The sequence below is a fragment of the Phascolarctos cinereus genome, unplaced genomic scaffold, assembly GCF_003287225.1.
Source record: "Phascolarctos cinereus isolate Bilbo 61053 unplaced genomic scaffold, phaCin_HiC Scaffold_4;HRSCAF=312, whole genome shotgun sequence".
In the NCBI taxonomy this organism is placed as follows: domain Eukaryota; kingdom Metazoa; phylum Chordata; class Mammalia; order Diprotodontia; family Phascolarctidae; genus Phascolarctos; species Phascolarctos cinereus.
In genome coordinates this window covers 352,672,855-352,698,409 of record NW_027555847.1, presented here as the reverse complement: position 1 = coordinate 352,698,409, position 25,555 = coordinate 352,672,855, and the positions used below count along the sequence as shown (strand labels likewise).

The 25,555-nt window shown below is 39.4% G+C and overlaps 1 protein-coding gene across 7 annotated transcripts in view; it reads right to left on the bottom strand.

The window, feature by feature from the left end:
• FYB1 (FYN binding protein 1) overlaps window positions 1-25,555 on the bottom strand; it is a 202,804-nt gene that overhangs the window by 115,551 nt on the left and 61,698 nt on the right. For all 7 annotated transcript variants that reach the window (XM_078153208.1, XM_078153207.1, XM_078153206.1 and 4 more), the window contains exon 2: window positions 3,969-5,142. In XM_078153208.1, coding sequence (XP_078009334.1) covers window positions 3,969-5,142 — 1,174 coding nt within the window. The remainder of the gene's footprint in view (window positions 1-3,968; window positions 5,143-25,555) is intronic.

Sequence of the window (25,555 nt, the reverse complement as noted above, 5' to 3'; positions counted from 1 at the left end):
GAGATGTAAATTAAAAACAACTATTGTAATACCCATAAGACTAGAAAAAAATTATAAAAAGAGAAAATGAAAATTAGTGGAAAAGCTGTAGCTACACTAATAATATATTGTTGGTGTAGCTATGCATTGGCCCAGCCATTCTGGAAAGCAATTTGGAGCTCTAATCCAGAAGGCACTGAACCGTATACCTTTTGACTCAGTGATTCTATTATATATACCTCAAAGAAATCAAAGAAAGAGGAAAAGGACCCATTTATACAAAAGTGTTCAAAGATATCAAAATCTCGAAAACTAAAGGTTGCATAATTTGATGGAATGGCTAAAGAAATTATAGTATATGTATATAATGGATTATTATACATCAAGAAATAATTGAAAGGGATGGTTTCAGACAAGCCTAGGGAGTCTTGTATGAACTGATGAAATGAACAGGAGAACAATTTATATAGCAGCATTGTAAACAGCGATCTTCTTTGTGAAGAAAAATAAGAAAAGATAAGAAAAAACAAGAAAGACAACTCAGTATGAACTGATGAAATGAACAGGAGAACAATTTATATAGCAGCATTGTAAACAGCGATCTTCTTTGTGAAGAAAAATAAGAAAAGATAAGAAAAAACAAGAAAGACAACTCAGATCAATTTAGTGATCAACTATGACACCAGAGGACTGGTAACAGAACATATTATATATTTCCTGACAGAGAGGTGATGGACTCTAGGTATAGAATAAGAAATATACATTTTGTTTTTTTTAATTAAAAATTAAAAATAGAATTTTATTTTCACAAAGACCCACCATCAAAAAACCCCCCAAAGCCCCTTTACAAACACATGTAATCAAGCAAAACAAATTCTCCTATTGGCCTTGCCCAAATACACATACATGTGGCATATGCATGTATTTATGTAGATGTATGTGTGTATGTGTATATATCTCATATACATATCAACATCTATCTAAATAGGCTACCTACCTCCTGAAGGAAGATGATGGATTCAGACTGCAGATTGAGAAATAGATATAGATATTTCTCAATCTGTACTCTGAATCCATTACTTTCTGTCAGGAGGTGGGTAGTCTGGTGAGCAGCCTGTTTCGTCACGAGTCCTCTCTGGAATTGTGATTGATCAGATCCCCAAGACTTTTAAAGCTGTTGACATATACAAAGCTATTGGGACATACTATGTTTAGACACAGCCAATGTAGAAAATTTTTTCGTTGGACTACGTTTATCTCATACAAAGGATTAATTTTTTTTAAAAAAAATTTAAGGGGGAAAAGGGGCTGGCTATACATTTACCAAAATGGGGAGGAAAAGGAAGAAAAGAAGGTCACTGAAGCATTAAAATACATATGAAAGAATAGAAGGAAGGTCAGTAGGAAACAGAAGTAGGACAACTTTGGAAATAGCATGTTGAATTATATGCTTAAAAAGAAAAGCAAGTCTATAAATAATAGAGATTCACAGTTTTGTGCAAATTCTATGTTCTACTTTCTATATAGAAACACTCATATAATTTGGTACTTGTTAAGTTCAAATTTAAAAAAAAGAATTAACCCCAGCACCTCTCTAATTCTCTAGATAATTTTCATGGAGGGTGGGAGGTGATGGAGAAGCAGGTGCCATTATGCAGCATGAGGTATTTCAGCGGAAAAGAGACTTGGATAGGATGGTACAATGAGGGGCTTTGCCTGGTCTAGCATAGAATCAGAGGCTTTTTTAAAAAAAAAACAGCTGAATGAGAGCTTTGGGTTGTTAAAGGAATACATGACAGGGGAGTATGGTAACACAAAAGTCAGGCACCTGAAGGAGCACCAGACAGATTTTGCCAAGTATTCTTATGGCTCCACGCATTGAAAACTCTCATGTGCTGATTCGGACATCTCTTTAGACTACTGATGTCAGATTTTTAGCATAAAAGGGATGAAGGGAGTATTACTTATGAATTCCATTAAAAATGTGTTACATCAACTGTTTTGTTACAGTAATTAATTGGGTTATAAAATAAGTGGAGATATGAAGATAAGGAAGAAAAGTGGTATACATAGGATTAAATTAAATGCTTCCAAGTGATCTGCCTTCAAGTCAGAATTACTTTCCTAGTATAGGCACTTTAGCAATAAGAATAAAAATGGAGATAAAGTTAGTTAATTTTGATGGAACTGTAACTTCCAAAAGGTTCCAAACAAATATCAAATGAGTTATAGAGCAAGGATACAAGATACAAAGTTTGGCTAATATACAGAGATGATTAGGAAATGTCATACTGAACAAGGTGCATCTCTCCAAGAAATTAGCATACATGAGAACAGTTCCAGAGGTCAGTAGCCTTGCCCATTAGATCATGAATGTGATAGGTTGAAAATCTCACAATATCTGATTCTTCTCACTGTTTACCAACTCAGACAGAATACTGCCTCTTGTAAAAGAGCATATGGTGAGGTGATCAGAGCCAATAAGACAAACTTGAGTCAGGAGACAAGGGTTTGAACTGCACCTTGGCCATTTGCCAGCTGTGCAATCATGGACAAGTTATCTTCCTCTCTTAAAGCTTTCATTTACCCATGTGTAAAAGAAGAATAAGGGTGTGTGTGTGTGTGTGTGTGTGTGTGTGTGTGTGTGTGTGTGTGTGAAACTTCCAAGTATTGTAAAGAATGCAGTTTCAAAAACTTAAAACAATATATAAAATCTATGAATTATTAATATTACTATTTTGGTCTAGGTTAACAATTTCATTATTATGAAGAATTCCCAGAATAGAAATTCTTACCACCGATATAGACCAGTAAACTCTTTGATAAATTATGGTTTTTGAGAGTTGCCTGGGACACCAAGAAATTAAGTGATTTGTCCATTGTTATACAGCTATTCTATGTCCAGGGCAGGACTTGACCAAGATGTCTTCCTGACTCCAAGATTGGTCCTCTATCCATCACACCAAGTTGTTTCTCTTCGTTATTACTAATAATATGTGGATTTGCAGTTTTGTGTACAATCATCTTTTTTTTTATTGTGCTATGTTATGGAAACGCTTGTTTTATTCCATAAAATAAAATAAACTAACAAATAGACTGTGGGTAAATAAAGCTTTGGATTTGTAGTATAACAGCATGGTATTTCTGAATTTCCTTATTAATATCCTTTTCTTTTCTTGCAAAGAACAACTATATGATATGAATTATCCAAACTGAACATCACAGAACTATGGTGAGATTTTTCTCTTAGCTATAGGAGCAGTACTATTTTAGCTCAATTGAAATGGAAATTGACATATATTGAATGTATATACATAATACATATATATCTTTAGAATTATTGGAAATTATTTGGTAGCAAAATTAAAGTAGTCAAAATGAGAACAAAGTGAACTTGGCCAGGCTTATTCTCCTAACTAAATGCTTCTTTATTAAGTCATCAGAGTCTATAAACCTTTAATATCTATGGACATAAATCAGCCAGCTCACACAGCACAAAGTGATGTCATACAGACAGCAGGCTCTGCTTCATCTCATGAAGGGGGCCAAATAAATACTTGGAAATTTGGAAAACGTTGTCTTGCTCACAAGAAATCAAATGCATTTGGTATCTCCTCTGAGGTACCTCCTCTGAGATAATGGGGAATGAGACCATATTCCTTTTTAACAGAAGTAAAAACATTCAGCTGATGAAATAAAGTTACTATTCACCAGTGAAGCTTCTCATTCTAACAAATGAAAGCTCCAACCCTCCCCCACCCCCGAGTTAGCTAAGCAGAGCACTTTTCAGTGACAGAATTACCCCCAAACCTCCACCATCTTCTTAGTTCTCCAGTCCTCAAGGAAAACAACATCAGAGACACTCTACTACTGTGCACCAATAAATAACATTCATAAAGGATTGGGGTTGTCAGAAATCTTTTTAGAGTTTAAAATGTCTTCTACTATGGCAAGAAACAAGCCAAGGAGCAAATGACAGAACAACTCACTGTTTGCAGGACTGGCCTTTCGGAATCTTGCCAGGTCAACAGTAGGTGGTCTGCTGGGTTTCTGTGGGGCTGGACCCAGGGTAAACAGCGCAGGCAAGGGCTTCTGCTTAGGGGTGGTAGAATTCTTATCTCCCTTTTCCTTCTCTTGACTTTGGTTCCAAGGCCCTCCCACCATCAGCTTGGAAGGTGGCTTTGGGAACTTGGGTGGAGTTGCACCTGAGCCAGGGTCATCCTGATTCATTTTATTCATAAATACGTTCTTAGCTGCATCTATCTTCCTTTCTTCCTTTTTCTCTTCAGCTTTTTTGGGAAGGCTTAGGGTTGAGCCTGGTGTACTTCTGCTGGTAACAGGTTTCAGAGTCACACCAGGGAAAGGCATATTTGGGGGGTCTGTCCCATGGTCTTTATTTTCTGTATCTTCCCTCATTGGTTTAAGAGGGCTGATTTTGGGCTTGGAGAGAGGGACAGACGCAGGCCCCTTCTGCGGAAATGTGCTCTTGTTGGGGCTCTGGTCATCATGGGAGGTATCTGCATTGGGAGTTGGTTTCTGTCCAACTGCTGGTTTGGAGTAAGGGGGCTTGGGATCATGGTCTTGAGAAGGGGTGATGAATTTTCCTTTAGCTCCAGCCAACTTTGGAAACACTGGTTTAGCTTCATTTTCTTGAGCTGGGGCATTGAAAACAGGCTTTTGGCCAGGAACTTTTGGGTCATTCTCTTGGTTGACAGCATGAAGCAATGGTTTGCTCCCAGAGGGCCTTAGGAACACAGGCTTGCACTCTTCCTTTGTCTGGTCAAAAGGTTTGAGACCTACAGGTTTCGGAAATCCTGATTTTCCCTCCAGGTCCCTGTTAGCTGAACTTGCTGGAGTCCCAAATCTCTGACCTGCTCCAGTAGGTTTCAGATATGGGGGTTTGGGATCCTTGTCAGTTTTCTCTTCAAATGAAGGCTTTACTCCCAAAGGAGGCCTTGGAGTCCCAAACTTTGATAAATTGTTGGGCCCTGGAGGTGGGCTGTCATTTCCTTGATGCGTGAATACACTTTTCCTTGCTTGTATTCCTGAAGGGGTAGGATGTCCTCCTGCTTTGAAGGGTCGACTGCCAACCAAGACCTCCTCTGTCAGGTTGCCCCCAGTGTTAAACTTCGCCATGAGAGACTTCACATCTGCTTTTCCATCCTACAAGCATAGGGAACAAAAACTAGCTGAAATCGAGAAGTATCATTTGTACTATGCTTTACTGTACTCTCAAGGGTTTCCTGGTTTGAGGCTTATAATGCTGCTGATTGGCCGGCGAGGTGTTGTAACATTTATCTTCCTGTATGGCAAAAGAAGTTATAAGAAGGATGGGTTTTTTGGAGGGGGAGGGGGAAATGCTTTTTGTTGCTTTTTTAGTACCTTAAACTAAACCTTTTACTTAAATCTTACCTTTGTCCTTCCTCTAATTCCCCTTCTTCCCCTTAAAAAGCTACCTTTGGCATTTCTTTAACTTGGCCTTTCTTTACTCACCTTTTTGTTTTAATGTAACAACTTTGGCAAGTTGATTCTTCTATATTTTGCAAGTGAAAACAGTTTTGAAATGAAAATATCCTTTTTGGCAGTCCAACTATATACATATATATGTATATGCATATACATGTATAGACATATTTCATACAACTGTCATATTAAATCTCTCAAGTTGGTAAGAGTTTTCTTATTTCTGAAATGTCTCTTTTTATTCCTATGCACTTCAGTGGTTATTCTGTTTGGTAGTAGACAGATTTCAGAGGCTATTGGAGGGGCTAAAACCTTTTTATAAAAGTTTTATTTTGTGTGTGTGTGTGAACATGGAACTTTATATCTCTGGCTCACAATTTTCATAACTTATATGTGGACAAAATGAAAGGAGATCTTGACAGGCAAAAAGATATTTGTTTGCTTTTAGGATTGGGACAAGCCCAGAGATTACATGAGCAGGTGTTCAATTTTCTGCTTATGTGGAAGTAACAATGCCTTTCTCCTCATTATCTTCTCAGACTTTCTACACCATTGATAAGTTTACACTTTTTCGTGCTTATGCTATAGTGCTAGGTAATATCTCTAACAGACTATAAGTTTCCTGAAGTCAGGGATAATTTTCATTTTTATCTTTGCACATTTCATGTCACATAATAGGCTCTCCATATGTGCTTTTTAAATTAAACTGAACATTATAAACATTGCCATTAACAACTCAGAAGCTTGAGGGAAGAAAAGAAAGGGAAATGGCACGAGGAAGATTGGGCAGTAGACAGGGAGAGTGATTATCTTTTGTTGGGAAGGAAGTATATAAGAAGAAGAAGAGAAAGAGAAAGAGAAGGAGAAAGGAAGTCTTTTTTTTTTTTTGCCGCTTTGATTCTGCTTTCCACCCTCCAACTTCTGAGTAGATTCAAACACCATTCCCACTCTCATTTCCCTCTTTCTCTTTTCCTTTGCCACTACCTACCCATCCCTCTTAAACAGAAAGACTAATGGTAGGGCTCAAAGGCATCAGATTGAGTATTAAGAAATGATCCTAGTTCTAATAAATAAGACTAATAACAATTAGCATTCATGTACTTTTAGGTAAGCACTTTTAGTTTGCAAAATGCTTTCCAAATATCATACATATCATTTTATTCTCACAATGACCCTGTGAAAGAAGTTCTATTATTATTCACATTTTATAGATGAGAAAACCGAATTAGACAGAGATCATGTCTTGCCCAGTTTAACACAACTAGTAAGTATCTGTTATTTTCTGCTCACTTGCATTCCACCCCTTCCTTATGCTAAAATGGCAAGGGGTGGGTGGTGAAAAATCCAAACTGGTAAACTACCTCAGACCTACTATAAAACAGTGTGAAGATTTCCAATAAAATGTTATGCTGCCAGGAAGGGTTAAAAAATAGGAAAAAACCCCAACTATGCTATTCTTAAAGCCACCGAATAAGTATATGGAATCATTTGTTCATTATCAGAGTCACAAACCTAAAAGGGACCTTATGGATTGCTTTCAGGAGTAGGGAACCTGTAGCTTTGAAGCCACATGTGGCCTTCTAGGTCCTTGGGTGAGGCCTTTTGACTGATCCAAGTTTTACAGAACAAATCCTTTTATTAAGGAAATTTGTTCTGTGAAGTTTGGATTTAGACATGTGGCCTGGAGGCCACAGGTTCCCTGCCCCTGGCCTAGCTCATATCTTATTTTATGGTAGAAGAAGTGGCTATTCACAAAGGTTAGAAGGTGAACCAGCTAGTCTGTGGTGCTCAGGACTAGAATCTTCTTCACCTGGGAGCCATGACATCATTGGTCCAGTCCCTATCCCTACTCAAATCCTTATGGTCCTTGTTTTTAAGAATCTAAATACTTAAAAGTTTTAGCAACAAGTTTGAGGGGGGCACAAAAACACCTTCAAAAGTCTTACAGAACATGTTAGGTGCTTAATAAGTATGTGTTGAAAAGAACACAGTTAAGAAGACGCAAAGACGACACATTAAAAATCAAAAGTAAATGTAATAAAATTATAAAGAACAAACAAGATGCCAACGAAGGGATATGAGAAGACACCTTCAATCTACCCTTTCAAGGAGACGGGAGAGCCATAGGTGTTAAATGTGGCACGTTTTTGGACTTTTTCAATGTATCGGACAGTTGTGCTGACTTTTTTGCTCTCTAAAAAATATACCATTTGTCACATGGGATGGCTCTCTGGGAGAGGGAGGGGAAAGAATACATGGGATACTATGGTGATATAAAATGTAAGAAACAGAAAAAATATCAATAAAAACTTCAAAAAAAACCCACAAAGATTTGTAGGGAACTCCAGTTTATGACTCAGTAGCTAAAGGCAGGTTTTCAAGAGAAGATTTTAAACTAGATCTTTCAGCACTTGCATTTCCTCTCCATATTATGTTTGATTTTGCTCTCTTACTTCAGTGCAATCACTTTATATTGTGGAGTACGTTTTTCTTTTTAAGCTTCAAGTTCACACAGAAACAGTAATATTGTTTTAAGAATGACTTTGAGGGAATAAGTCTTATAAATACCCAAATTAATTGTAAAGGACATATGAAGAAATTACTATTTGCATCCAAAGAAAGAACTGATAAATAGAAGTATGTATAGAATAATTTTACTTATAAACAGACACATATATACATACATAATGTGTGTGTGTATATATATACATAAGCCTATTTGTGTCTAAGAGTAGCCATCTCTAGGGCAGGGGAGGGGAAAAGTGGTGAAAAAAGGAAAAAAAAAGAAAAAATTTACATTACATTATTTATTACATACATTTATACTATTATATATTTAAAAGGAATAGCAAGTTGTACATAGTAGATTTGCAGTTTCATGTGCAATCATCTTTATTATACTATGTCATGGAAATGCTTGTTTAATTCCATAAATTTTTTAAAAAAAGCTTCAAGATCAATATATAATGAAGTTGCCTCGAAGACATGTTCACGTACTGCCTTGGAGACATTTACTAGCTGGATAAATCAGGGTGAGAGTCACAGCCTCTCATTGTCTGGGCAATTCTTTAAGACTGTAAGTTGCAGAGAAGGTAGCACCCTACAATAGTAGTAGAAGTTCCTAGAAGAAAAGGGGGCCCTATCCCAGTGAATACACAAGTCTGATCACTACCCCTAAGACTTCTTAAGCACTGAAGAGAGCTAGAAAGGTAGGGCAGGGGATTGGATTTCTATGGAGGACTTTTGGAAGAGACAGTAAAGCAGGTACAACTTGCAAGAGGAAAATTGAATATGCTAACCACACATCAATAAAAAGAAAGTTTACAACTATTTATTACTATGAACTTCTCTTTTCTAAGTGCTTCAATTATTGTATAAGTTCAATAGAAAAAAATACTCCAGCCAGATAACTGACAGTTGTAATGATAACAATTGGATTTCTGCCTAATGGTATGCTTACAGGCAGGCAAAATGAGAAAAGATCTTCAGTATTAGGACTTGTCCTCATTTCACTGTAAGCCTAAATCAATATTCCAGTCTCTAGGGCCCTGTTTAGTTTTAATAGCCTTTGAAGATAAGGTTTCCATTTATTCTTATGAGGACATATTTCACCATCTAAAAGATCTCACCACCAGCTTTTTTTTTTTTTAATTCAAGTGTTCAGATTTTTTTTTTTAAAAAGGTATTTTCATCCCAAATTACTTGTAAGTTTCTCTTCCAGGATTATCTAAAATGATGAATCTTCTCATTTCCACCAGTTCAGATGCTAGCACCTCATTACCAAACTATCCTCAGTCATTGCCTTGTAGACAAACATGGAGATTAGATTTTACCCTCTTTTCTAGGAAAATGAAAGTTAGTTCTTCTGGTTCCTTATTCATATTCTTTGCCCAGAGATTTTTATTCATGTGAAGTAAACAGAAGAGAATAATAGAGAACCTATTCCCTTGTGTAACCTTACCACGGCTGTAAGAGCTTCCAGGAAAAGAATCATCACCAAAAAAAGATTTTTTGATACTCCTCTGAAAGTCCAGGCAGCACCTCCAGATTTCAGAATATCTTTTTGATTTTAGCAATCCACATGGAAGAAGTCCTTATTTAAACAGAAGGCTGAGATAGCACTAAAAGACAGACCGGACCCCTGTGTGCCCATATCTTACCTAGAATGCCTTCTATAGGTAAGCAGTGTTTCGTTTTCATGTGAAGATAATAGCATGCACTGCACTTTGGTTCGAGGGATGATGTTTTTTTGTTTTCTTATACCAAACACACTAACTTGTGCTTTCAGAATCACTTGAGTAATGAGTTACTCTTTATTCCTTAATAGACTGGGGGGGGGGAAGCATTTACCTAGAAGTAACCAATATTGGATGAGTTGAATTCGAATGAGCTGCACTCTGACTTGGCAAATAAAATACTATATGGAAGACTCTTTAGCCAGCACAAAAAAGCTAGGCCAGGTGGTGAGGTTTCACAACTGTGTTTTATAGAAAATTTCATTCTTTATCATGAATGTCCTAAGAAGAAGCAAAATATTTCACAATCTTGTGTTAATAAATCTAAAAATATGTATACTTATAGTGTCACATAAAGTGCTAATTTGTGGTAAGCCACAAGCCTTCCTTTCAAAACGTTCTGGAAATTGACCAATTACATGGGCTCTTAGTTCATCTCCTCCAGAAAGTGAGTAAACATTTTACAGTAGAAAACCAGAGTTCACAAGCAATTCCAAGGGACCATTTCATGACAGGATCATGGTAAAGACAGGTTAAATTTTTATCCTTTTCTGAATTTAGTCCCAAGAAACAAGGACAAAATTACTTCAACTGACCACATGAGACAAGATCACACATAGGGCGGAAGCAGCTAAAGTCTAAAAACTTTAAGTTTCTTCAAAAATAAGTTTCTTTTTTGACACTGATCAGTTTCATACTTGGGGGAGCTCTCACTGTCTTTTATCTTTTCCCCATGGAAAAAAAAAGTAATGGGAGAAAGTAGATTTGAATCTGTCTCACATGCCAAAGGAAATTAATTAAGATGATTAGCACTGAAAAGGTCGTGGATCAACCACAATGGACCACATCCAGACTCGGGGGCATGCCTGATGGAGGAACTGAGGGCATCAGTGGACCTGGTCCTATTTGTGTTTCCTTGACAATAGGGTATGTAAGGGGATGCTGCTAACGTGTGGTGATAGATTTCTTTCCTCTTTTTTTTTTTTTTTCTCCAAGTCATTAGCTGGTGATGCCACTTCCTCTCCTATCTCTCTCAGAAACTGCAGTTTCAGCCACCTGGTCCCACTAGCATGGTGGGGACCCACAAAGGACATGATCATCCCCTGAGATGTTGCTGCATAGGTTCAGCCCTGTCAGACAGCTACGAGAAGATGGGGAGCACCTAGCAAAAGGTGAAGAAGCAAAGAAGAAACTACCAAAGTTTGACAAAGCTTTAGTCACCAGGGCAGAAAGTAGGACTAAAAATCAGGGGCAGATATAAAGGAAAATGAACTCCACATTTCTGAAAATGGATAGGGAAAAAAATGACACCTCTGTTTCACTAAATTTTAACTGAAATTTAATACTTCCTTTAATTATGAATGAAGGCAACAACACAGGATTCTGAGAAGGGCTCCATAGTTTTCACAGCATATCAAAGGGGTGAAACAAAAATGATTTAGACATAAAAAGGATTAGAATGCCTGGTGTAAGGTCTCTTTGGATTTCAATATTTCATTTAAAATTTAAACCAAGGGATAGGAATAGGCACTTAAAAAAAGTTACCTTTAAGCAGAGGCAATCTAGCATCATGGGGTGTTGGGTTGGAATCAGGAAGATCTGGGTTCAAATACTGCTTCGAATCCTAGCTGTGTGCCCTATGCAACTTAGTCACCTTTATATTCCTCAGGCAACTTCTTAGGACTTAACTAAAACATAATAGGTTACAGTTTGCCTACCTTGTAAAGAGATCTCATACAGGAAATTTACCACCAAAAAAAAAAAATCCCAGATTTTTTAACTTATCTCTTTAAAAGGCCTAGACTGGTATATAGATTCAATTCAATGAACATCTGTTATATTCCCATTTTGTATGAGGGGCTGGAAGTAGAAAGATAAAAATGAAACATTCCTTGTCCTCTCAGGGCTTACATTCTGTTGGAGGAAACAACTTGGATAAGTCTAAATAAAACAGTTTTGGAGGTGGAAGGGAACACAACTGGGAAGGATAGAGGGGATCAGAAAAGGCTTCATATAGGAGGGAGCCAGAGTGTGCAAAGGTAGAGGTGAGAAGAGAGAGTATTCTAGGCCTCAGGAGCAACAATGGGAAAAGAGTCCCTGCAAAGCTTCAAAGGCAGGAGGAAATGGAATATTGCTTATGGGGAACAATGGATTAATGGACAAGGCCAGTTTGGCTAGAGCCTGAAGAATGCATGGAGATGAGTAATGGCCTGTAAGTCTGGAAAGATAGGCTGAAGCTTTATATACAAAACGTAGTTATTTGTATTTTATTCTAGAAGGAATAGAAGGAAGCTTCTTCCTCCTTTTAAAGATTGGATCTCCCTATCCAGTGGAAACCAATGGGATCTCCTTACCCAGGCTGGAAGCACAGGGGCTCTTTGAGGGCCATATCCCGTGACTGATCAGCACAGGCTCTTGGACCTGCTCTGTTTCTGACTGGACCAGTTCACCCAGCCTTAGGCATCTGGTAGCTCCCTCCACTTGGGGGCTCACCACATTGATGCTGACCACTGATCTGCATGGCCCACTGCAGCTCAGACCTCCCAAGTTCAAGAGATTCTCCAGTCTTCCACTTCTTTGGTAGCTGGGATTATAGGCACAAACCACCATTCCTGGTGCTATGGAAGCTTTTTAGGTAGGGGAGTAACATAGTCAGATCTGGGCTTTAGGAATATCAATTTGGTAGCTGGATGGGATGATGCATTGGAGAGAGGAGACGCTGGAAGTAGGGAGGCCACTGGAAAGAAACAATGTTACCTTGAAAATAGGGTCTGAACTAAGGTAGGTATTATATCAGTAAAGAAAAAGTGACAAAGAGGGCAGCTAGATGGCACAGTGGATAGAGCACTGGCCCTGGATTCAGGAGGACCTGAGTTCAAATCCAGCCTCAGACACATAACACTTACTAGCTGTGTGACCCTGGGCAAGTCACTTAACCCCATTGCCTAGCCCAAAAAAAAACCCAACAAACAAAAAAGAGAAAGAAAAAGAGACAAAGATGCAGGGTTAGAATTGTCTCTTCTTCATGCAGTTCTCGTGGACAAGGTGGACTGTCGGGGCACAGTACGTTTACGTGGATACAGAATGACTACACTTAAAGAGTGGTCATCATTCAATGTCAATTTGGAAGGAATCCAGCTGAATGCTCTGGGGAGCTGAACTTAGATTCTGGTTATTGACACTTTTATAAATAACTTGGATAAAGGCAGTGATAACTTAGCCATAAAATTTGAATATGGAATAAAGATCAGAGGGATAGCTAACGCATTAAATGACAGAGTCCTCAGATCTTGAAAGACTTGAACACTAGGCTGAGTCAAAAAAGACATAATTAAAGGAAATAAATGTAAAAACTTACACTTTGGTTTAAAAAGATAAATTTCACAACTACAAGTCAGGGGAGGCCTTGTTAGAAAGCAGCTGGTTTGAATGGCATTTGGAGGTTTTAGTGGACTCAATATTAAGACAATGGTGTGATAATATGCTTTGAGGATTCATTAAAATGGGGCACAGTAGATAGAGCCCTGGAGCGAAAGGGTCATAGGCTAAAAGCCTGTAGAGGAGAGGAGCAATGGGCTATAAATCTGGAAAGACAGGCTGAAGCTTTATATACAAAACATAGGCCCTGGAGTCAGGAGGACCTGGGTTCAAATCCAGCCTCAGACATTTACTAGCTCTGTGACCCTGGGCAAGTTCCTAGTTGCCTCCAAAAAAAATTAAAAAAAAAAAAAGAGAAGAAGAATTCATTAAACTTTGGCTGTCATGAGAGGCATAGTGTCTAGGACCAAGAAGGATCTGCAGTTATCCATTTTATTCTGGTCATACGGCCATCTGGAATATTATGTTCTATTCTGAGCAACACATTTTAGGAAGGACAGTAGTAAGCATATCCAAGGTGTTGAATTGAAGAGGAATGTGGGATATTTAACCTGAAGAAGAAAATGCTTTGGGGGATATGATAGCTCTCTGGAAGTACTTAAATGGCTATCACAGAGAAGAGGGAATTGACTAGTTTTGCTTGATTTTTGAGGGCAGAACAATTGATTTGGTGCTGGTGACTCCTATAGTCACACTGTTAGAAAGTACCAAGAACAGGATTTGAACCTGTTTTTTAACTTTGAATCTAGCACTCTTTCCACTTACAGTACATCTTATAGGTATAGAAATCAGCTGAGAGGTGAAGTAACTTTCTATGAGAGCTTTATTCAAGTCAAGTGGAAGAAGAGTTCAACTTGTTTTTCTTAGCAGAATCTTGGGACAATGTGGTAGAAGGTACAGAGGTAAACTTAGGCTGGATGGAAGGAATGACTTCTACTCATTAGCCGATTCTTCCTTACTTACAATCTTAAAACAAAGGTTGGATAGTAACTTTCCAGGCATGATGAGAGAAGGGATTTTTACTTTAGGTCTCTTCTAACTCTTATGATTGAGATTCTCTTGAAGAACTAGAATTATGGCATTTAGCAATTTGATTACCATAAATTAAATTCTAGGCTGTTAGACAGAAGTGATACTGCTTTTTCCTTGGTCTTTATCCTTTATTTTTACAAATGAGGGAACTGAGTTCCAAAGAGATGAAGTGACTGGCCCCAAGGGCATACAGGTAGTTAGTGGAAGAGTTATGACTCAAACCCTGGTCCTTAGACTCTTAAGTTAAGGACTCTTTTTATTTTATTTTAATTTTTATTTTTTTTTGCTTTTAGGCAATTGGGGTTAAGTGACTTGCCCAGGGTCACACAGCTAGTAACTGTCAAGTGTTTGGTCTGAGGCCGGATTTGAACTCAGGTCCTCCTGACTTCAGGGCCGGTGCTCTATCCACTGCACCACCTAGCTGCCCCAAGTTAAAGACTCTTGCTGAAAGAAAAGCATAAGTATAATACTAATGGAGGGTAGCTGGGAATAATGCATTTTTCTACTGGGTATCATGTGCCTCACTGTCATAGAGCACTGAAGACATTAATGCTCATACCATCTCTCAGAAATGGGTAGGTAGCAAATTATAACATGGATGATACAGTAAAACAAAGCAACGATTCTCTAATCTCTTAGACTGCTGCTAATATTGTTCGTGGTAGCCCCTTAATCATGTACTGTTTTGAACTGTTATGTATGTGCATATTCTATCTCTCCAAGTAGACCGTAAATTCCTAGAGGCAAGCACTGCTTCTTATTCTTTTTTGTAACCTTTACAGCCTACTATAATACACAAAATATAAGTTCAATAAGGAAGTTGTTTATTTGCAGAAATTCATGTTTCCCATAGAGGGCCTCACAGCTTAAAGCCTGGGTGAACATTTTCCTCCCCAAGGGCTGCAGAAACCTAGTGAGTGATCTTTTATAAGAATTAAATGTGCTTCGGGCTCCAGCCAGGTAGATTCCAGCTGGCTAGGTGATTGCGGTTGGGGGAAAACACCAGCCTCCTCCTTCTTCTCCCCCCTCCTCCCCACTGCTTCTGCCATAGCTTGTCTACAACAGGATGTGGGAACTGAGCTCACCACACATTGAGCTCTTGGTGTAGGAACAAGTTCCAAAGTCGAGCGCTGGTAAAGTTTCTGAGCAAAGTCCCAGGCAGATGAAAGAAGAGGCTGCTGTAAATGCTGTACCCGTGACAATCATTCAATGTGATATGAAAACGGAGACCCTCTTCTTCATCAAATCACGACATGGGAAAAAGGACGCCTGCAGTATAAGGCATATAGCAACCATTGCCAGTGTGGACTGGCTACAATGTCAAGTGCCTCTTGAAGCTATGGGGCGGTAAGGTGAGCTGTACACCTTGAGAAGAGGATGAGAAAACATCTCTGGCAACACTGATGCTTTGCTTTCTGTGCTTAACTTCAAAGGCTGTGTTTCTCTTCAAGTATTTACCATGGTGCCTAAGCAAGAGTATCTTTATTTTTTTATTTTTATTTTTTGGTTAGGCAGTGGGGTTAAGTGACTTGCCCAGGGTCACACAGCTAGTAAGTGTCAAGTATCTGAAGCTAGATTTGACCTCAGGTCCTCCTGATTCCAGGGCCTGTGCTTTCTCCACTGTGCCACCTAACTGGCGCAAGAGTACCTTTATTGACATCCATAGGCACTGTCAGCCTGGTCCTTCATCTTGCTATAGGACCAGGGAATTTGGGCTTTCCTGAATACTAAGCTCCTATATCTTGCCTTAATTTTCCAGAATTGCGAAGTAGACAATTTATCTAGCAACTGGTAAATCCTGGATAATGATCCGCACCCCCACACACCCACACCCCAAACCCCAGTACATCACTTTTTGTAATTAGATTGTGTTGTGTGTTCCTCTTAGCTTCCTGAGTGGCTTGGAACATGAAAACAGCCACCATCCTACAAAGACTTTCCTTGATTAAGAATCTCAAAGGACTTAAGAGCCGAGAAAACACCCTGCATGTTAAATAAGGCTTTCTTGCAAATTTCTGTAGCTTGAGCTACCTATTCTTGATTCTTTGTAGCTCATATAAATTGAAGTGTCCTCATCCCAATTCCCATTCTCACAGATGAGTCAAGTTCCCAATGCTAAGCTGGCTACACCTTTTTTTTTGAGGATTCTATGGGTACTCCTGAAGGGAAAAGGGGTGGTTCTCTCTAAAGTCATTAGCTCAGCCCCATATCTGTGTGCTTCTTCACATTTATCAACTGAGAACTGCGTAGTCAGCCAGCCTTAAGTAGCTCTCAGAAAGGGGTATTTTCTAAGGGGCTACAATAAGAGCAGTTGGTACAAAACATCTCCCTGATATTCTCCCCAAAGGACATATAGAGTCCAGGAAAAGTGGCAAAGTGGGCTCCCACTTAAGAGAACACATGTAGGCAGGGGACATTTCAGTTTCTGGTTGCTAGAAGCCCTTTGCCCCCACTCAAAGAGAACTCAAGAAGTTCCTATTAGTTCTGGTGTTGCTTCTTTGTTGGGCTCCTTATAGGGCTGTGAGTTCAGGCTGTCCCGGGCTCCTAATGATGCACACAAAGCTGACACCTGATCTGGGACTGCCATTTAAGACACTGATGAGATGATGGGAGCCCTGCTGTCTGAGGGTACAAAGCTAGGACACTGAGGAGAAGATGGGGAGGTCCAACATTCTTTAGATCCTTCAAAGCTGGCAAAATCCTTTTCCAGTCAAGGGGTGTGTGTATGTAGAAACCTGACTGAAGTGGAGACTTCTTTATCCCCATCCCCCCACCCCAGGCAGTCTCTTTTCAGGGACATGCTAGAAAGCAATATGCTCCAGTTTCTGGAAAAGCTCCCTGTTTTAGTTAATTCAGTGCATGTACAGGACCCAGAAGGCAGAGCAAAATTCCTCAGCCAATTGAAATAGACCTCAAAATACTTAAAAAAAAATCTTAGCTTGAGGGTTTTTTGATCAATATGTTTCCTCACCTAATTAAGGTATCAGGCTAAAAAGGGTAGCTTTGACTCCACCCTTTCAATTCTTGCCATAGAGGAGTGTCCAGGGGGACTTAAAATAGAGTGGCTTTGGACCGTTCTTAGGCCACAAAATGATATTTTAACAATAGTGGATTTAGTTCCTAATTACATTTTTCATAGACAGCTATTCTTTTGAAAGGCTGTGTGGTATAGGAGAGAGTGAAATGGCCTCAGAGTCAGCAGGACCCGAGTTCAAGAGTGGTGTCTGACATGCCCCAGCAGTGTGACCCTCGGAAGCCTCCCAGTGCCTCAGGAAGCTGGAGAACAGTTGCCGCTCTACATTGGTAGAAAGGGTTTCCTCATCAGGAGTTCCCATTTTTGTTGTTCAGTCATTTTCCAGTTTTTCATATCAAATGTGACTGAAGATTTAAAACTATTCCTTTCAGGTTTCCCATTTGTTCCTGACTTTGTTTTTAGCTGTTGTTCAGTCATGTCTGACTCTTCATGACCCCATTTGGGGTTTTCTTGGCAAGGATACTGGAATTGTCATTCCCTTCTGCAGCTCATTTTAAAGGTGAGGAAACTGAGGCAAACTGGGTTAAGTGACTTGCCCAGAGTCACACAGCTAGTACACATCTGAGGCCAAATTTGAATTTAGGAAGATGAGTCCCCCTGACTCCAGGCCTAGCACTCTATCCACTGTTTCACCTACTTGTCCCAGGAATTCCCTATCCTAGTTAAATTGCAGGTCCCAAAACAAACAATTGAAAACGCCTCACCTCAAACCCACCAAACCGCCTTTTCCACCTACTCTTTGCAAGGACCAAAAGTGGCAAAGGGAGGTGGCCCAGAGGTCCACAGAGTGCTCCCAGAAGAGCATGGATAATCTGCAAATTACCTAAACCAACTAGAGATTAAGGAAGCTTCGCTATTTTCACAAAGATTTTTATCAACAGCTCATTTGTCAGACTTGGTCTTCCTGGTTCTCAGGGCTCAGTCTTCGCTTTCTTCCTTCCCCCTCTCCCCTCCACTCTACTCCCCACCCACAAGGAAGTGCAAGTTCCTGATTCCTTTCACCTGTTCACTCTGCTCCCTCTCCCCTCAAACGAAGAGAGGGTTGAATTTAGACAAACTTCCTCTTATGCTGTTCCACTTTCCCTTGAACACAAACAGCAGAATCAGTGATCGATGGAAATATCCCTCTGGCTCAGAGTGAGCCAAATTCCAGATCTAATCCTTGGTGTCAGGAAAAGACAGAGAATCATAGATTCAGAGCTGGTCAACCCCTCCATCTATGGGTGAGCAGACTGCAGCTCAGAGTGGTTACTTGAGTTGCCCTGGATCACACAGAGTCTGAGGCAGGATTCACACCCAGGTCTATCTAATTCCATGTCAGGCTTCCCTACACCATGCTGTTTTTCATAAAACTTCATTCCATTAGAGGACTCAGAGGACTTTAAAAGCAAGCAAACAAATGATTTAGCCACTTTTCTATGCTCATTCTCCCTCTCCCCCCATCTAACACACGCACCTGGGGTGGGCTCCTCTCCTTCCGGCCTTCCATCCTTCCTCTCTTCCAGCATTCAGCAAGGGTCATGGAACCAAGGGTCTCTGGCCAAATCCCACCTAGGAAGGCTGTCCCTCCAGGCAGGTTGGCCAGAGCTTCCTTTCTGGCCTGTGCAAATAACTGTGAGCAAAGCTGCTTTGAAGTGCCAGCCACCTGCTACCTAATTAGAAATGACAGCAGCTGCTCACCAGGAAGAGCCCCTCAGCTGACCTGAGGCCAGCACAAGCCAAAGACTTGAAAGAAGGAATAAGGAAAATGGAACAAGTGGAAAGAGAGGGAAATATTACAGAACAAGACTTTGTGGAATAAGGAGTTGCTTGTGTGGGCTTTTCTTCCCCCTCCTTTTCTCCCTCTTTTGGACTCTGAAGAAAATGAACTTAGTGTTACATAGCCAAGACTTATTTGGGCACTCACTTCACATATTTACCATTTTTCTTTTCTCACATGGGCATATCTACATCTACATATATGTATCTACACACGTATATATGTATAAATATATACATTGCAACAAAACTGTAAAATGAGCGGGCATCACTGTCTCACTCACCTTTGAAACCTGATATTCTTTCCCCTTGGGGTCACCTTTTCCCATCGACATCTTCTTTTTTACTTTCCAAGATTTACCTGAAAACATGGTATTGTTTATGCCCAAGTCCCACTTTTTGGTAAAGATTTTCTTTTCTTTCCAAATTGCTTTGTTTTCTCTTAGCCTAACGCTGCTTTAACAATGACCAAGGGGCTAATTCGTGACTACTAGAAACCAACTGTATGGTGAAGCAGGAAGGAGAGAGTGTGGGGTGGCTTGTTTTTATCATGTGCATAAATTTTTGTTTTACTTAGATTAAGATCTCAGGACAGGAGTGACCTTGACTTTTTTTTTTAGCCCCTCATATATACTTTTATTGATGTTCATGCTCAGTTGTCAATGTATTATTAGGGGCTGATGATACTTTGTAGGGGATTAGCAAACCTAACCAGGGGGATTAATGACTTTAAGCTAGACAGGTGCTGGTTCTCAGCAATTGCTGCTTATTAGAAGCATAGGTTTCAGATTCAAACCTGGACACACAGTTTTTCAAAGGCCCTCTCTTCCAACCTGTGGTCCCCCGAAATATCTTCATGAGCTCTAGGGAAACTCCTTCCTTGTGATCTCAAGCATGGTAGGGACTACTTGAATGGTAATGGGTCAGAATCACAGTCATAATGTTAGAGCTGGGCAGGACTTTAGAGAGAGATCAATTAATCCAACTTCTTCATTTTGCAGATTGGGTCTATCCCTGGCAAGATGCAGAATATCCCTCAGGAAGTTCTCCATCTCCACTGGAGGGTGTGGGAAGGCTTAGTTTATTCATTATTAAATAGCTATCCCTGAGTTATTGTCCTGCTAGAAGATGAGGTGGGGGGTGGGGAAGTGTGAGAGGTGGATGGAAATGTTCACAGTCCAGAGCTTGGAGGGGAAATTATCTAGATACCTGGAGGTGGCTCTGATTGGGGTAATCATATAACAGAATCTCTGAGCAGGAAGAACTCCCCAAGGCCATCTAGGTCAGCCTATGCCTGAGCAGAAATCCTCTTTATAGCATTCCATACTAGCCATCCAGGCTTCATTTAATCTCAGGTGACCAAGAAGTCACTACCTATCCAAGGTAGCTTGTTCAATTTTTGGGCAGCTCTAACCATTAGGAAATAGTTCCTTCTAATGAGACAGTTTTCAACTTTCTGTAGCTCCTACCCATTGATCCTGTTTTTTCCCTCAAGCGCCAAGAAAAACAAGTCTAGGGGCAACTAGGTGGCGCAGTGGATAGAGCACGGGTCCTGGAGTCAGGAGAACCTGAGTTCAAATTCGGCCTCAGATACATGACACTTACTAGCTGTGTGACCCTGGGCAAGTCACTTAACCCAGATGCCTCACTAAAAAAACCCCCAAAACAAAACAAAAACCCAAGACTAATCCCTCTTTTACACCATGACCCTTCAAATATTTAAAACCAACCATCATGTCCAAAAAACCCCCTTCTCCTGACTAAAAACCCCTCAAATTCCTCACAGAATTCTGCTTTGAGTCTCTTCACCATCCTAATTGACCTGTTCTGGGCATACCATTTGAGGAAGGAGGGAAATCAGTTGAATGCAATACCATGTTGTTAGGGGTCAACTATAGTGGGACTGTGACTTAACTAATTCTAGACACTAAGCTTCTCTTAGTGCAGACTAAGAGTAAATTATTATTATTTTTTGCTACCACGTCATATTATTGATGTATAGAGAGCTTGTTATCACTAAAAAACCTAAATTTTTCCATATAAAATAAATTCAATAAATACAACTAGTATTTCTAAAATGTCTATTATGTGCTAGGCCAGGCTGGATTACAAAAATGAAACAAACAAATAAAAAGACCAGTTTCTGCCTTCCAGGAGCTTACAGTTTACAAGACAAAAGTGAGAGAAAGGAAAGAATGTGTTATCACTGGAAAGGCCAGAAGTCCTGTAGGAATGGAATATAGAGGCCATGAGGGAGAATTGTATAGGATAGGGTTGAAAGGTAGCTTCTACTAAGACCATGAATGGAGGCCCCTGAATGCTAGGCAAAGGAATTTGAACTTTAGGTAAGGGGAAGCCATTGAAGGTCTTCAGTCATGTATCGGAGAAAAGAAAATATCAAATTTTTCAAAAGGGAAGAGAAAGAAATTTTCAGTGGCCACATAAAACAACATTTTCCCCTCACTTTTCTTGGGGGAAAACTATATATGTGTGTGTATGTGTGTGTGTGTGTGTGTGTGTGTATACATACATATATATATATATATATATATATATACACACATATATAAGCTCTCTATACTTCTACTAGCTGTTTCAAATATAATTCTGTATTAAGAGGAAGAACCTCCTATTATTTCAATACTAATATAAAATTATATTCATCTTTGTCCCTTCTAGCTTCCTACTTTCTCCTGCAAGTTTTCTGCTATGCTCTATAAACTTACCTTTGTATCTTATTAATATATACACTAGTACCTTCTTGCATTCTGGTCCTGTTAATTTCCTGAAGATGAAATATGGCCTAGCCATACTTTCCTCCATCCAGAACTGGTACAATTGATATTCTAGAACCCATATGGGCTTTTATCTTAATTAATTTCAATAATTAAATTTCACACAACCAGCAACCAGTCAAACATTTTAGTTTATCATCATCTTGGGATGCTGACTACTGGGCAATACATCAGCTGTCCCTTCCAGTTTCACACTATCTACAGATTTGATAAGCATGCCATCTATGCTTATCCATCTATCCATCCCATAAATACAGTTAACAGAGCAGCACCAGGAACAGAATCCTTTAGCTCTTCAGTAGTGCCTTCTCTCTAGGTTGACGTGATTCTATGAATCAATACTGTTTGGGTCCAGTTGTTGGACTAGTTCCAGATTCCCCCAGCTCTACTATCAATAAGTCCATACTTACCCATCATATCCTTGAGGAGGACCTGAGATACTCTTTCAAATGCTTTGCTGAAACTCAAGTACACTATATCATTTCTCTCCTATACAAGTCTTGTTCTTATATTAACTCATGTTTACACAACACTTTAAGGTTTATGAAGTGATTTCTTCACAATAGCTCTGTGTGGTTGGTAGTATAATAATTATTAGTATTTTACAACATGCTCAAAAGTCCTCCTTAGATGCCTTGTCATGGCATGAAGATGAACCTACATTTTTAAAGCAATGTCAGAGAAGTAAGAGGCTCATAGGTTCTACAAGACTGGATGAACTTTGAGTGTGGCTTCTGCTTTTGGGAGATCTGGCTATACTGATACTGGGAGATTTTTCAGTTACCAGGAGGTTGGCTACTAGATGATGAATTATTTGGTCATAGAAACCCATGAAACAAAACACAAAATCCACCCCCCCCCCAGCTCTGTGTATCCCAGTTCCATTTTTATAGCAACAATGGCAGAGAGGTGGCAAAGGGGAGAGGAAGGCCCTCACTAAGTTGTTGAACCTCTTCCAGAGGATTCATAGAAAGACATAGGCAAGAGTTGTAGAGGGATTTGCAAGAGAGACATAAGTAAGTTGTTTTGGGAACTGCTGGAGGAGCGTCCATATGAGTGAGGTCTTGGGTGCACTGAGGCATTGAAAAAATATTTTACAGGTGAGGAAAAGGAGATTCATGGAGACTGGTTAAAGGATTTACCTACAGTCACACAGCTAGTAGGTGTCAAACCTGGGACTGAAATCAGGTCTTGTGACTCTGAGTTCAATGCTCTTTATGCTATACTGTAATAATAAGAAAAACCAAAAATGATAGCTGACGTTTATATATCACTTTAATGTCTGGTCATGCTTTATATATATTATTATAATAATTGCTAAAGTTTATGTAGCACTTTAAGATTTGCAAAGTGCTTTAAATATGTTGTCTCATTTGATTCTCACAACTCTACGAGGTAGGTACTACTATTATATTTATTTACAGTTGAAGAAACTGAGGCTGACACAGGTTAAGTGACTTGCCCAGGGTCACATAGCTGGTAAATATCTGAGGTGGGATTTGAACTCATGTCTTCCTGACTCCAAATCCAGAACTCTATTCACCATGCCACCTAGCTGCTTTGGTTATCCCACTGAGCCTCATGACAACCCTGTGAAACAGGTATCATAGTTATTATTATCCCCCTTTACAAATTAGAAAACTGAGACTCAGAGAAGTTCAGTGATTTGCCCATTATCACACAGTTTGTGAGCAAGGGCAGGATTCAAACCCAGTTCTTCCTGACTCCAAGTCCAGGACTCAAACACTATGCTCAACAATTCTCCTTCCTAATCTCATGAAAGGAAATTACATTGTTCTAGCATGATTTATTTAGGATGAATCTATGCTGGTTGTTGATCATTGTTTACTTCTCTAAGAATTGACAAAATACCTGTGATTTCATTGACATTCAGGTATTATTTTTTTTTTAGATCACTGGTAGCAGCTCAGCAATCACATATGAAAGTACTTCAGTATCCTGGGACACAGTTCATCTAGACCCTGGGACTTGTACATACGAAGGGGAAGTGAGGTGCTCTCTTAGCATCTACCTATTTAATTTGTGTTTCAAATGAACATTATTTTGCTGTTGCCCCAATATGGCAGAGAAGAGAGAACCAAGACAAGAGTTGAATAGTTTTGCCTTCCACTAACATTGTACCATTCAACAGAATATTCTCCTTTTTTTTAAATCCTTTTGTCTCCACACAGGCTATGTGATCCTATCTACCCTTTATCTAAACTCTTCGAAATCTATTTTCCAAAAGTCTATAGTAGATGTCAGACTGTGCCTGGCATTACCCTCCTTATCTTTCATTTCTGATGGCCTGGGAATTTCCTTCCAAAGTTTCCATTATTTCTACTTGTCAGTCAGTTCCTCATTCATCATGATACTCATTCTAGAATAGCAGTTCCCCATGTTGCTTCCTCCATTTTCTAAAGAATAGAATTATCAGCAAGACCATCAGTTGGCTATTACCAGCCATGGTCCATAACTTAGACAACGATTGAGCAAATCAATTATAAGGAGGGAAAAAGAAAGCTTGTTATGACACTATTTTTCATGGGGAAAATACCCTGTACAATTTCATATTAATAGCAAAACATGAAAATAGAGTGATTTGTTCTATGTGGTGAGAAACAGAGGAAATACAGCCTTTATCAATCATTTTCCCACATTATGGATTTCTGAATGAAGATACTCTGGATGCTATAGAAGGGAGAAACCAAAAAGTTTTAAGACTACTTTTTTCTTTTCTAATTTTTTGTTTAAGGTCCTGTTTTGATCAGCAGGTAGGAAACTGATAACTTGAGCAATTTATTTATGTATTTGTTTATTTTAGGCAATGGGGTTAGGTGACTTGCCCAGGGTCACAGAGCTAGTAAGCATTATGTGTCTGAGGTGGGATTTGAACTCAGGTCCTCCTGAATCCAGGACCAGTACTCTATCCACTGCACCACCTAGCTGCCCCAACTTGAGCAATTTAACTAGAACACCTATGTACTCTTAAAACATATGGAAAAAAAATTTTCTGTAAGTATGGCTACAACTTAAATCTCGTATTCAAAGACCATGCTAAAGAAGTAATAATTAATGCAAGTTTAACGTAGTCTTTCCCAAAGATCAGTGATCAATGGCTTGGTGCCAAACTTTTAGGAGGAGTATTGTTTCCTTTTTTTTTAAAATGACTTGAATGATAAGATTATGGGATCATAAATTTAGATCTGTACGGACTTAAGGAGCAGGTAGGTAGTACAGTGGATAAAGTGCCTGGCCTGGAGTCAGGAAAACCTGAAGTTTAAATCTGGCATCAGATGCTTACTAGCTATATGACCTTGGGCAAGGAAGTCACTCAGCATGTGTACCTCAGTTTCCTCATCTGTAAAATAAACTGCAGTGGCAAACTACTCTAGTATCTTTGTCAAGAAAACCCCAAATGGAGTCACAAAGTGTTGGGCATGACTGAAAAACAAATGAACAACTGAAATATTTTTGCAGCTATTTTTAGGGCATCTAGGTGGTGCAGCAGATAAAGTGCCAGGCCTGGAGTCAGGAAGACTCATCTCCCTGAGTTCAAATCTGGACTCAGACACTTACTAGCTGTGTCACCCTGAGCAAGTCACTTCACCCTTCTTGCCTCAGTTTCCTCATCTGTAAAATGAGCTGGAGAAGGAAATAGAAAACCACTCCAGTATCTTTGCCAAGAAAACCTCACATGGGGTCACAAAGAGTCGGGCACAATTGAAACAGCTTAACAACAATAAGGACTTTGGAGGCCACCTAGTACAAACTCCTCATATTACCAATTTTTAAAAGTCTTAGCCAAGCTTGCAGAGAGTTTTTACCTCCTGTTTTTTAAGGGCACATTGAGCTCTCAATCCTCTAGTTATCAGTTTCAT